Source organism: Oreochromis aureus, linkage group 3, assembly GCF_013358895.1.
Source record: "Oreochromis aureus strain Israel breed Guangdong linkage group 3, ZZ_aureus, whole genome shotgun sequence".
In the NCBI taxonomy this organism is placed as follows: domain Eukaryota; kingdom Metazoa; phylum Chordata; class Actinopteri; order Cichliformes; family Cichlidae; genus Oreochromis; species Oreochromis aureus.
Window position 1 is genome coordinate 86,585,312 of NC_052944.1, and position 13,316 is coordinate 86,598,627.

The window sequence follows — 13,316 nt, forward strand, 5'->3', positions numbered from 1 at the left end:
TGCAGAGAGCCTCTGAAGCTCTCTGATCTCTCTCCTGTAAGAACGACTCACACAGGTTCTTTAAAGCCAGATTTAAAGGTAGTTCTTCCTTTGAAGATCTTCTGTTACAAACAGGGGCTGAAGCTAAACCAATACCAGCGGCTCCAGGGTCTTGGTCAGGTGGGATGTTAGAGCCACCTAGCTGTTGAGGTCCCTGGGATGTGGAGTCTTTGGCACTTGTACAACACAGGAGGTTTTCCAGAACTTTGGGACTCTCCCCAGCCTCAGGCTGAGGTTGAAGATGTGCTCCATCATCCCACACAGTTGGTCTGCGCAGGACCTGACAATCCTTGAGCTGATGTTTACAAAAGTAATAAATGTTGAGCTCATAAAAGAGGTCAAAGAAACAAAACTGAACTCAGGCAAAGACTGCAAACTTAACAAACCAAATGACTGCCCAAACAAACATAATTGACCTAAACATGAAATAACACACAGGGGTATATATAATGGCTGATCAGACCATTGTGACACATGAGGGGTAACAAACAAACACAATCATAAATCACAACACATCTGGATCCACTGCGTTCTTGGCTTTAATCATCCTCAGTTCCCTCCTAACTTGAGTGGATCATTCTAATCTTTGTGGTCCGAGGTGGTTCTTAGGCCTCTCCAGTCTTCGCTAACGTTGTTGTGCTGAGTTCTCCATCTTCTCCTGTGCCTGTCCTTCCCATTCCTTATCAGTCCTCTCAGCTTTCTCTGCACCCTTTTCTCCTCCTCCTTCTCTTACAAGCAAATAAAGAGGAGATAAGAAAGAAGCCTAGAATGAGAGGAGCTGCTGTACTAGGCTGCCACAAAAGGGGGGCGCTGAAAGAGACAATAAAAAGTGAAGTGGAGAATAAGGTGGATGCTCATGCCGGCTTATCTGATACTCAGCGTTTTCCAGGTTAGCTGACTGCGCTGCCCCCTTGTTTTGAGCAGAAGTATTGTGGCCCCCACATCCCATGCTATCAGAGGATGGCCATGATCAGTATGTGTTATGCTTGGACACTCAACATGCTTTATTAGCCAGAGAAATAAATTGTTTTATTTTGCCAGCATGGACTAGAGAGGCCCGTGTGCAACTTTTTTTTGCCCCCATATCATATCATATCATTTTATATTTCATATCATATTTATGTAGCACATTTAAAGACCAAAGTACACCAAAGTATGATACAGATAAAATAACAATATAAAATATCAATTACAGATATAAAATAATTACATAATATGAATGCAGAGCCAGATGAAAATCACACTAACGTGCTGCGTCATTTTGGACCAACTGCAATCGCTGAAGGAGGGAAGATTGGAGGCCCAAGTAAAGAAAGTTACTATAATCTAGTCTTGTGATGAATGCATGAATAAGTTTCTCTAGATCTTTGCATTAAGGTTAAGGTTTAGCCTTAGAAATTTGGCATAGTTGATGGAAGCTAGTTTTTCCACAGTAGACACCTGTTTATCCAGTTTGAAGGAACTATCCATAAAAAATCCAAGATTCCTAACAGCATCAGTGAGGTGAATAGCAACAGGCCCAAGTGTACCAGGTAGTTGTCCCAGAGGCATATTTCTATCAAAAACAATAATTTCCATCTTCTTTTCATTTAGAGTCAGAGAGATACATGATAAGTCTTTGACATCCCTCAAACAGTCAAACAGAGGATGTAGTGAAGATGAAACATCCCCAGTAAAGTCGAGGCAATTTGAATATTATCAGAATAGCAATGAAAAGAGACATTATGTTTTTCAAAAGTGGAGCCCAAGGGCAACATGTGGACAGAACAACAAAGTATTTAATGAGAATATGTGTATTTCATTGTTTCAGATCTAGGATGTCTTATTTTTGTGTTCCCCCTTTTTTGAGCAGTGTATAATTATCCTCAACTCATCTGCTCCACTGACAACTTCAATGGCAACACCTTCACTTCATCATCAGTGTAAATATATGGAAACATCCTGTGAGTGAAAGTGTGTGTGAAGGTGTGTATGTGTGTGTTAGTATCAGGATCAGAGAACGACAGCTTTCCTCTGTTCCAGTCCAGATTCACTCTGATCCTCTGGAGCTTCTTCTCTACTGAGAGAGCAGTGAATGGAGCTGATGGTGAGCGTGCATAGTATTTACCTGAACTTAACCCTATTTCCCATAATCCAGACCGTTTATTTCCTTTCCTCTGGCTAGATTCTGCTAACACACCCAAGTCCCAGTCTACACTGTCTCCAACCTCAACATCCCAGCTGTGAGTCCCTGAGTTAAAGCCTTCAGAGCCCAGGAGGGAGCAGAACAAATCAAACCTCTCTGGATTATCAGGAAGCAGCTGTTCATCTCCTCCTCTCACATTGGTCAGATCTTCAGACAGGATGAGGTTTGGATGAGCAGTGTTTGGGTCCAGAATGAGAGGAGTGTAGGAGACCATGTCCTTCATGTTGTTCCAGATGTTGAAGGTCAGGTTGCCCAGGTGTTTGGCCTGGTCTATCAGAGCTCCTGAGGGCAGCTGTGGATCATCCAGCAGGGGGCAGCGCTGGACTCTTTCCACTGCAGCCTTGTAGTTGTGCAGGAATGAGACGTCTTCAGCTCTCAGCTCCTCCTCTGTGGCTCTGACTGTGTCTGAAAGAGCTGCTATCTCTCTGCTCAGAGCCTCCATCTTCTCCTTCATCATCCCACTCTTCTGCTCCTCTTCCTCCCTCAGTGCAGCCAGCCTGGCCTCCTCTTCCTCTGCTAGAAACCGGTGAAGCTTCTTAAACTGCTCCTTAATCTGCCTCTCTGTGTGTCGGGCCTGGACCTTAATGTGTTCTGCTGTTTGATCAAACTTCACTTGAACTTCTTCACAAACCTTTAACTTCTTCTTTAAGGGCTCCAGAGTTTCCTGAAGTTCCTTCTTGTGTTGTTGTGCAGCTTCATCGATGGGTCTGAATCTGTGATTGTTGTGTTTTTCTGAATCTCTGCAGACGACACACACTGGCTGCTGATGGTCCAGACAGAAGAGTTTGAGTTTCTCAGAGTGCAGACTGCAGAGAGCCTCTGAAGCTCTCTGATATCTCTCCTGTAAGAACGACTCACACAGGTTCTTTAAAGCTCGGTTTAAAGGTGGTTCATCCCTTGAAGATCTTCTCTTACAAACTGGACACTCGTGTGTTGGTCTCTCTCTCCACCATCTCTTCAGACAGTCTTTACAGAAGCTGTGGCTACATGACAGAAGAACAGGATCTCTGAAGACCTCCTGACAGACCGGACAGCAGAGATCCTCCTCTGATCTGGAAGCCATTGAGTCTGTGAGTGAAGCTGAAAACAGCAGACAGGAAGTACAGTCAGTCCTGGCTCCCCTCCCTCCTCTACTACCGTCACTGAAACTGAGTCGTGTTGTGTTTTTGCACAAACTCACATTTAAACAGTGCTGTAATGAAGTTTAACAATACAATTCATCCAGTATTATCTGCTTCAATACCTTGTAGCAAAGCAGAGCAGCCACCTGAGCGCTGCTCTGACAGAAGTCAATTATTTTAATTATTAATACGATTTTAAGTTAATTAATTATCTGTATATGACTCTGAATACTTTGGCTCCTCTGGGGAAAAAAATTAAAATCAGAAGTTCTTGGCTCCTTCATCTAACTTTCAAAGATGTGCAGATAACTCATATGTTGGAGAGGACATGATGTCTCACTAATTTAGAAGATCATCATTTAGCCTGGAGAAAGACTTTACTGCATCATCTATGAAAAAAGCCCTCTGTAAAACTAGAACATATTACTATTCATCATTGATTGAAGAAAATAAGAACAACCTTCGGTTTCCACTTTACAGTATAATGACATGATAACACATTAACAGAGTAAAGGGGGCTTTTAGAGAGAAAATGAATGGGGTCATATTATTAATCCATCAAATTTTGTCTTTCATCTACCGAGGCCTTCGAGGGCAATTTAATGATTTTTTGGTCAAGAACTTACAAAGAGCCTTTTAAGTATGATTTTTGCAATTATGTGGCGTGTATTCTCAACATATAGAAAGTACTGTTTAAATATTTTAAATATGTCCCATTAGATCTGACATTTTCATCAATGTTGAAAATTAATATCAAACTGATAATAAAGGTATATAGAGCTATTGTAGACTATGCTTATTACTGCCATTGTTTATACTGACAACATATAGCTGTCATGGTCTCGGTGAGTCTCTGGTACTTTTCCAGTGTTTTGCCATGACTCTCTGGTATCTGCCCGGGGGCAGAGCCCTTGTCCTCTTACCTATGCAACTCACCTGACCCTGTTTGTTAATGATCAGCGAGACTGTATTTAAGACCAGCGTCATCATCTTTTCTCCACCAGTTCATCAGTTAACCCTGTTGGTAACTGTAATCAAAAGAACAGCTCTGAATTGTCAGGTTTGGACGGTGCCCCGACCGGTCGACCTGCGTGTGTGCGCGTGTGTGTGTGAGACCAGGAACTGGGACGGAGGAGATTCACGAGCACGAGGAGACACTTGGAGGAGAAATGGGCACTCACTACCCCGCACGGTCTGAGCATGGGAAGGAGTACACGACCAACCACTATTTACACATTCGAAATATTGTCAACCTTTATTCCACTGTAAATAAATGCACTGCTTGCATTCAGAGCTCCGCGCCTGAGTCCACTCTATCCTCAACCATGATATGAATACTTCTTGGAGCGACTGCCAAAAAGTCACCCTGAAGTTAACACTTCAGAGTAAACACAGGTGGGGCTAGTTACACTAACAATAAAAACTTTCCACCAACTTTAATGGAATCTAAACTCTAATTTCTCTTTCTTTTCTCTGTCTGTGAAATACAGCAGCTGGACCTTTAGCTGCAACACACTGAGACAAACTGCACACAAACAATTTGTGTGTTTGCTGATGTTTGTTGAGCTGATAGAAATGTTATGTTGTGTTGAAATGTCACTCATGTTGTGCTCATTTCTCTTCTGTAGCACTGGCTAGATGCTGACAACAACATACGGACACCTGCACTTGTTCAGGCCCACTTTAACCCCTCAGTATAAACACTATAGACGATATCGTACAGATATTTGTGTAAAATTTTGGGGAGTAAAAGTAAAAAGTTGCCAGAAAAATAAATACTCAAGTGAAGTACAGATGCCCGAGATTCTATTTAAGTACAGTAACAAAGTATTTGTACTTCATTACTTCCCATCTCTGCCTGTTATAATGTTACAGGTGAGGCGTTCGGTCAAATGACTGAACTTGGAGCTGGACCTATGAGATCAGAGCGAACAAAGCCAGGATCAGTGAAGACAAACTGGCTGCTAATCAGGTGCCCCCGCGCCCCTGCCCAGCTGTGAATCTCTCCTTCCAGTTCTCCTAGTTTGTACTCACTGGCTGTTGTGAAGGTCCTAGGCTGGTCGCAGGGTTGTTGTTGGTGTAGCGACTGAGTGACAGTTTCCTGCAGGCAGGGTAAAGTCTGCTCCACTCCCTTTCTCCACCACACACACAAACATACTGCAGACAGTGACTAATGTGACTAGGTCTTATTGTGGCTGAGTGTGATGCAGGTGTGGTCTCATTGTTAGAACCTTTTTGGTTTACATACTAACGCTTTTTGTTTGTTCTTGTTGTGTTTTTACTGTACAATACTGAAAATAACACCCAGATACAGGCAGGTAAATGCTCCGTCCCTCCTACAGGAAACAGAAGTCATTTGTCTTTAGAGTTCCTTTGCAGTCATTTATTTGTTTTTTCTAATAATGAACATGATCCAGTTTTTGCAGCTAAAACAACTTTAACTCCACTAATCACAGCAGCAACATTATGGTTTCCCATTGATGCATCAACAATGATGTTACAACAGGAAGCAGAAAAATTCATAGTCTGTCTGATTTAAATATCTTTTTTTTTAAGAATTCTTCACCAGGGTCACAAGAACCTTTACAGACAACACTGTAAAGTTCAAGTTCTGAAGGAGGAAAAAGGACCATTCATAAGCAGCAGCAGACACAGCAGTGGTGCACATTGCCACACACCTTTAGAAACTTTACCATTAATATTAAACAAATGTTTAATGTGATCAATCATATTGCAGCTGGTTAACACCTAAATATTACACTATTAACCCAATGCTTTCCTCTCATGATGATGGGAGTGGGCTTGCTAGTAAAGCTAATTACAGGTCTGATGTTACTGGCTTTACCTTTGTACATATCGCCACACAGTAGTGTTCCGTACACATGCTTCTTTGGCTTTAAAGAAACTTATCTATTGAAGTGTCATGGAGCATTGTGAATGTGAGCTTGCATCAAAACCATTTTAAGGATGTTCATTGTCATAGCTGTGGAGTTTCAGTGAAAACCCTAAAAAGTTACTGACACATCAAGAAGGGCTACGCAAAAAATAAAGCACAATCCGAGTGTCCATGTCGTAAAGTAGGTTGCAAGTCTCACTTGAGAAATTACAGTGCTTTTAAGTGTCTTGTTTATCATCATCATGCGTCACAATAATCACAAATGTTCGAAGGTACTCTTTATAGTCACATAAAAAGTAAAAGAATACTGTACTCCCTATTATTAACTTTAATCCTCAGTGTTCCCTCTGTATTATCCCTTAGTGTTATTCATTCTGTAAACTTGTTAGTCAATTGTCTCCCTTGTTATGCATTTTAGTTTCAGCTGTTCCCTTTTCTCCAGTTGTGTCCACTTCCACAAACTATCTTGCATTTATAATCTATTTCCTTTTTCTTTCTCAGATACTTTGCTTAAGTTCCCTCATGTGCTCCTTGTTCTCTGAAGAATTTTGGATTTGCTTTTTACTTTTCCATCTGTGGATTTTAAGATACTATCTACCTGAAGGTTAGGTTACAGTTTAACCTGCTGGTAACCTGGATAATATACAATTTTACTACATTAAATAAAAGTACATAGATCACATAGAATCAGATTAAAAAACCTAGTAATAACAGAACTTTTTGACAATTTTAGACCCCATTGAATTGTATCACAGTGGTATTTGACCATATTATTAAGGAATTCCATTGTTCTTACATGTGAACAGACTTTATTTAATATTAAAACTTAAATTTAAAACTACAACATTTTTTTGTAAAAATACAGAAAATTTCTGCAATTTTAACTAATGGTATATTTACATTATTTTTCCAGTCCTTTTTAAACAGTGATGGAAGAAAATGGTATTTGTCAAGCAGTAAGTTTTAAGAAGTTCAGAAACAGCAAATAAACACTACTTATCATGTAGACATTAACATGTGACACACAGTTATACCAGGCTGGTAGTGTTGATTAACAAAGATTAAAAACACTTTTTTTTAATCTGTTTTGTGAAACTGACAACATTTTCTGTTTATTCTTGTTTTATCTAAAGTTTTACAACTACAACAACAAATCATCTCCATTTACACACATCAAATAGAAACATGAATCACTTGTAATGATTAGAAACTTGATAGAATTTCAAATCTAGTTTGGGGAGTCATTCAGTGAGAAACAGTGAAATGATTTTCCATGTGAAAAGGTGGACAGCAGAAACAGAAAGAAACAGTGAGAACTAAAAGAGAAACAAAGAGCTTTGGAACAACGAGGCAGCAGGAGGACAGCTGCAGTTTAACAGCTTCAATTCACTGACAGGAAACAACATTAGAAACATCATCATCCTCAACTCATCTGCTCCACTGACACTGACACCTTCAATGGCAACACGTTGGCATCATTCACAGTGCCAATGAATGGAAACATCCTGTGAGTGAAAGTGTGTGTGAAGGTGTGTATGTGTGTGTTAGTATCAGGATCAGAGAACGACAGCTTTCCTCTGTTCCAGTCCAGATTCACTCTGATCCTCTGGAGCTTCTTCTGAACTGGGAGAGCAGTGAGAGGAGCTGATGGTGAACATGATGAGTATTGACTTTCATGAAACCCTATTCCCCATAATCCAGACTGTATGTGTCCCTTTCTATGGACAGACTCTGGTGACACACCCACTACCCATAATGTATTGTCTCCAACTTCGACATCCCAGCTGTGAATCCCTGAGTTAAAGCCCTCAGAGCCCAGGACAGTAAAGTATAAATCAAATCTCTCTGGATTATCAGGAAGCTCCTGCCTCCATCCTCCTTTCACACTGGTCAGATCTTCAGACAGGATGAGTTCTGGATGAGCAGTGTTTGGGTCCAGAATGAGAGGAGTGTAGGAGACCATGTCCTTCATGTTGTTCCAGATGTTGAAGGTCAGGTTGCCTAGGTGTTTGGCCTGGTCTATCAGAGCTCCCGAGGGCAGCTGTGGATCATCCAGCAGGGGGCAGCGCTGGACTCTTTCCACTGCAGCCTTGTAGTTGTGCAGGAATGAGACGTCTTCAGCTCTCAGCTCCTCCTCTGTGGCTCTGACTGTGTCTGAAAGAGCTGCTATCTCTCTGCTCAGAGCCTCCATCTTCTCCTTCATCATCTCACTCTTCTGCTCCTCTTCCTCCCTCAGTGCAGCCAGCCTGGCCTCCTCTTCCTCTGCTAGAAACTGGTGAAGCTTCTTAAACTGCTCCTTAATCTGCCTCTCTGTGTGTCGGGCCTGGACCTTAATGTGTTCTGCTGTTTGATCAAACTTCACTTGAACTTCTTCACAAACCTTTACCTTCTCCTTTAAGGGCTCCAGAGTTTCCTGAAGTTCCTTCTTGTGTTGTTGTGCAACTTCATCGATGGGTCTGAATCTGTGCTTGGTGTGATTTTCTGAGATGCAACAGACGACACACACTGGCTGCTGATGGTCCAGACAGAAGAGTTTGAGTTTCTCAGAGTGCAGATTGCAGAGAGCCTCTGAAGCTCTCTGATCTCTCTCCTGTAAGAACGACTCACACAGGTTCTTTAAAGCTCGGTTTGAAGGTGGATCATAAACTGATAATTCCTTACAAACTGGACACTCGTGTGTTGGTCTCTCTCTCCACCATCTCTTCAGACAGTCTTTACAGAAGCTGTGGCTACATGACAGAATAACAGGATCTCTGAAGACCTCCTGACAGACCGGACAGCAGAGATCCTTCTGTGATCTGGAAGCCATTGAGTCTGTGAGTGAAGCTGAAAACAGCAGACAGGAAGTATAGTCAGTCCTGGCTCCCCTCCCTCCTCTACTACCTTCACTGAAACTTCTTTTGAGTCGTGTTTTTGCTCATACTCACATTCAGTGTGTGGAGCGTCAGCAGCTTGAAGCAGCAGTATTGGAGTTTTCCACTTTTCTCTCCTGTAGCTGGACTCACTCAGAGGAAGCTGCTAGTTTGGTCTGAACTCAGTCTGATCGTCTGTGCGTCTCTCTTTACTGAGAAAGAAGAACAGCCTGTTTCCTGGTTCATTTCAAATGAGTCAGACGAGGAGGGGAGGTTAATTCACCTTCCTTTCTCAAATACTCTCGCTTTACCAAGAAATGAAGGTGTATTTCATTCCAGAGTTCAGCCGTTTACCTGCCGGCAGCTGTAAAACAGGTCACAGCATGAAGCTCAGAAAAGAAAGTGTGATTCAGTCGTGGAGGTGTTTGTGAGCTTTCATTGTGAAAGCGCTTGAGAGTCTTCAAGTTTAAAAAACAATGGAGTTTGTTCTTTTTTTTCCAGATACCTCAGGAGTGTAATGCAGGAACATATACACAGGGAATTTTGTGTGTTTATTGGTAAGAACAACAGTTTTCAGCTCATTAGTAATAAATCCTGTGAACTTGTTATTGAGTATTGGAATTACATTTAAACAATAGGTTGTTAAAGCAGACCAGCTGTTGAAAGATTTTATGTTTATGTTTAGAAGTACATTTTGTTTAAGCTTTTCTAGATGTGTTTGCTCTTTTTTACTAGAGAAGTTACGTTGTGCAAGCTTTGTGTGCATTCCAGAGCTCTCTGACTTTCACACACACATCCTGGGAGCATGAGAGAGGTTGTACCTTCTCTTACTGATTTATGGTATAGGAGGACACCTACTCTGTATCTGTTTTAGTCTAAGAGCCTTTTGTTTAGATGGACCGCTAGACTCCTGGCACCAGCTTTGGGGAGTCTTCACGGGGTCATATCTCGACCACACACACACACACACACACAAGGTATACGTTATATGTTAATGAACCTATGCATATTCATGTAACCACAATAAAAGAGCAGTGTTACGGGAGAGCGGACGAGAGCAACTGAGGTCAAGCGAAGGAACGGCGCCTGTCCAGTTCTCTCCCGTGCACGTTAATTTGTAAAACCTGTCTGAGTGTCATTTATTCCAATCTGAGTTGCATTACAGGAAAACTCCTTACACCAGCACATCAAATATTTAATGGATAATTAGTGAAAAACGGTACTCTGACAGGTTGCACTGTTTATAGTGACTATACTAGGGTGCTGGAAAACAGTTGTCCATATCGAAATAATTCCAACTTTTGTCAATACTTTCAAGGAAAGAAGACAAATTATACCAAAAATATTTGTCATTTTATCAATAACTTCACTGTATTTTAAAGTCAAGATGAGTGATATTTCTCTTCACATATTAATCACACATTACTGATTCAGGTTGTGCTACACTATAGCACGTTAACAGAGTCCAGATTTGTTTCAGACAGAGGATGAATTCAGTGAGTAAACTCTGACCTGGATAGAAAAGGATTTACAAATGATTCATGTAAAGCTACTGTTTTGAATTTTCAGAACAAAGCTCAAGAAAAGAAAGACATTAAAGACAAAAGAAGATGCTTTAGATGTTCAGATGTCATTCTGAATCCTGAAGTATGAGAATGTTCAAGCATCTACAAAGGGGAAGAGATTCAATACGTTCAGTCAACTTAATAAAAATTGAAACTTTTTATTTAATGAACAGAAAGAATACCTTTTCAGTGAGTATATAAGATCAAAATAACCAGAGCATTATAAAGTGAAGTGTCTTTCTTTGCATGTTATGAACACTTTAATTGAATCATTGCGAAACTGATAAATTATTAAAAAAATGTAAAGATTCTTAGAAAGCGAACAGTTCCTGCTGGCTCCTTCTGTCTGTTTTCTGTTTATGATGATAATTCCTCTTGAAAAGGAAGAGGAATTAGTATAGTCTGAATTTTCATTAATCCTTACAAAGTGCTTTAACATATGTGAAAAACTGAGAGAATTGTTAGGAATAGCTTTTTGATTTTACTATAATCCCTCCACCATTGATCCCACTGATAGTTTGCTCATGTTGTCTGACATGATCAAAGGAGCAAAATTAAAATTTCATGTTAAAAACTTTTAACACCCCGGACTTGCTTGTTGCTCAGTCGTGGTTGATATTAGCCCGAAGTACCTATTAAGAAATAGTACCATCCCACACAAGGTTCCAGCATTGTTACATTTCCTGTTGACCTTGAGGTTGACGTCACTGGCATTAAACCTTGTCCAAGGTTTTTAGTAGAAAGATCTATGGTATCGCATTGCCTTATCTCAAGTTATCGCATTCACTAACTTATGTGTCCAAATTGCACACCCATCCCCCTCTGCTTTGAAACAAGACCTGGCATGACAGTGCATTTATGACCCTATTGTTTAGCTGAGCATAAAATACAAGTATGCACACTACAGCCTGTGCATAGTTATACTTATAGCATATTCATAACATACCTTCATATTGTGTACAGTGTAACATATCCATAATAGACCCATATTTTGTACCCTTATACCTTTAATACAGCGGTCCCCAACCCCCGGGCCTCAGACTGGTACCGGTCCATGAGTCGTTTGGTACCAGGCCGCGAGAGTTGAGGCTCAGGTGTGAAATGTATGGTTTTCAGGGTTTTTATCGGTTTTCGGCGTTATTTTGTTATCGATTTTATTGTTAACTTGGTTTTCCTGGGTCTTTTCGCGTGTGTTATGAATAAATCTTCTTTTTTTCGGTACCGGTATTAGTTTTATTCTGTTGTATTTATCCGAGACACCTTAAAGGCCAGTCCGTGAAAATATTGTCGGGCATAAACCGGTCTGTGGCGCAAAAAAGGTTGGGGACCGCTGCTTTAATAGACCAATTTTTGTAATATATCTATATTATTGCCCAATCACTTTCTAATTTCCTCTCAAACTCGTGAGTGAGGGAGGGGGCTGAGTAGGCTAGGCCGGATGGCTCCTGACCTAAGTCGGGCAATGGGAGTATGTGGTGGGAGTGTGTTTGTCGCTATCTTCACTTTTTTTTATTACTATTGTAAATATATAAATTCCTGCCCTCTCTGTAAGACATTACCCACAACCTTTGGTGCTTTTTTGTTTTAACTGTGTCGTTTATTTGTTATGTATTGTAGACTGCTATTCTTAGTCTTGATCGTTCTGCTGTAACACAAAAATTTCCCTTGTGGGATCGAATTACCATGGAAAAAATAACTATGTACTTAGTTTTTCAAACTGCATTTTACCTTTATTTTTTTTTTAAATAATGACACAGTATAATATGTTGTGTTCTTTTGCTTTGTTTTTTTTATTATGTCCTGATATATAAAACTTTAAAACTGAAAGAGTATCTTTTTAGACATCATGTTTAGGCACTGGGTAAATCTAACTTTTGGGGGGGTTTTTGTTTTTGTTTTCTAGCTGCAGAGACGTTCATCATCATCATCATCATTCTAATCCACAGTAAAAAATCTGATGGCTAACAAGGGGGGATTCTCAAGCAGAACTGATGACAAGGCAGGGTTTAAGATCTAGTTTCTAGAACATAATGTCCATGTGAGACCAGTCCCTTTCTAAGTATGCTGTTTAGTCAAATCTGGACTCAGAGAATCATTACTGTTGATCAGCCACTCAAGCGGTCACTTTTTTTTCATGTTTGTTCATGTCACCATGGATTATTCTTCAGATTTATATGGTGTTTGACACAAAAAACACAAGATTTCAACACAGCTTTATATGCAATTTGGAGATGTAATTGGAAAAGTTAAATGTTTTTCACAATGTTTAAATGAGCACTAAGATCTTCTAGTCAGATGCTCTTAGTTCAACCAAGGTCTCGGCTGAAGTTCAGAGGTGATCATGCCTTTGCAACTGCAGCAACTAGACTCTGGAATAACCTTCCTGTTGATATTCATACTTCCGAGTCTATTCAGTTTTTTAAATCATGTCTTAAAACTCCCCTTTTTACTTTGGCTTTTGAGTCAAATAAATTTGACTATCATCCAGCTTGCTTTTTATATTTGTCACCTGTGCTGTTTGTTGGTCTGTTTGTTTACTAATGTTTTGTATTTAACTTTTTATTCTCTTTTTGGCTGATTGTGAAGCACTTTGGTCAACACTGTTGTTTTCAAAATGAGCTATAGAAATAAATTTTGATTTGAAATCCGAAAAGTTTT

The 13,316-nt window shown here is 40.3% G+C and overlaps 2 protein-coding genes across 2 annotated transcripts; both read right to left on the reverse strand.

The window, feature by feature from the left end:
* Window positions 1-1,015: 1,015 nt before the first annotated feature.
* LOC120437773 (nuclear factor 7, ovary-like) lies at window positions 1,016-5,493 on the reverse strand. Its single transcript, XM_039608327.1, has 2 exons — window positions 5,380-5,493; window positions 1,016-3,304 (listed from the first exon to the last, which is right to left on the reverse strand). Exon 2 carries the CDS (start codon window positions 3,285-3,287, stop codon window positions 1,905-1,907), a length of 1,383 nt encoding a protein of 460 aa, XP_039464261.1. The 5' UTR covers window positions 3,288-3,304; window positions 5,380-5,493; the 3' UTR covers window positions 1,016-1,904.
* A 1,555-nt stretch (window positions 5,494-7,048) lies between these two features.
* Window positions 7,049-9,806, reverse strand: LOC120437772 (E3 ubiquitin-protein ligase TRIM39-like). The gene is made up of 2 exons (XM_039608326.1): window positions 9,169-9,806; window positions 7,049-9,067 (listed from the first exon to the last, which is right to left on the reverse strand). The coding sequence occupies exon 2, from the start codon at window positions 9,048-9,050 to the stop codon at window positions 7,665-7,667; it is 1,386 nt and encodes a 461-aa protein (XP_039464260.1). The 5' UTR covers window positions 9,051-9,067; window positions 9,169-9,806; the 3' UTR covers window positions 7,049-7,664.
* Between the last annotated feature and the right edge of the window lie 3,510 nt (window positions 9,807-13,316).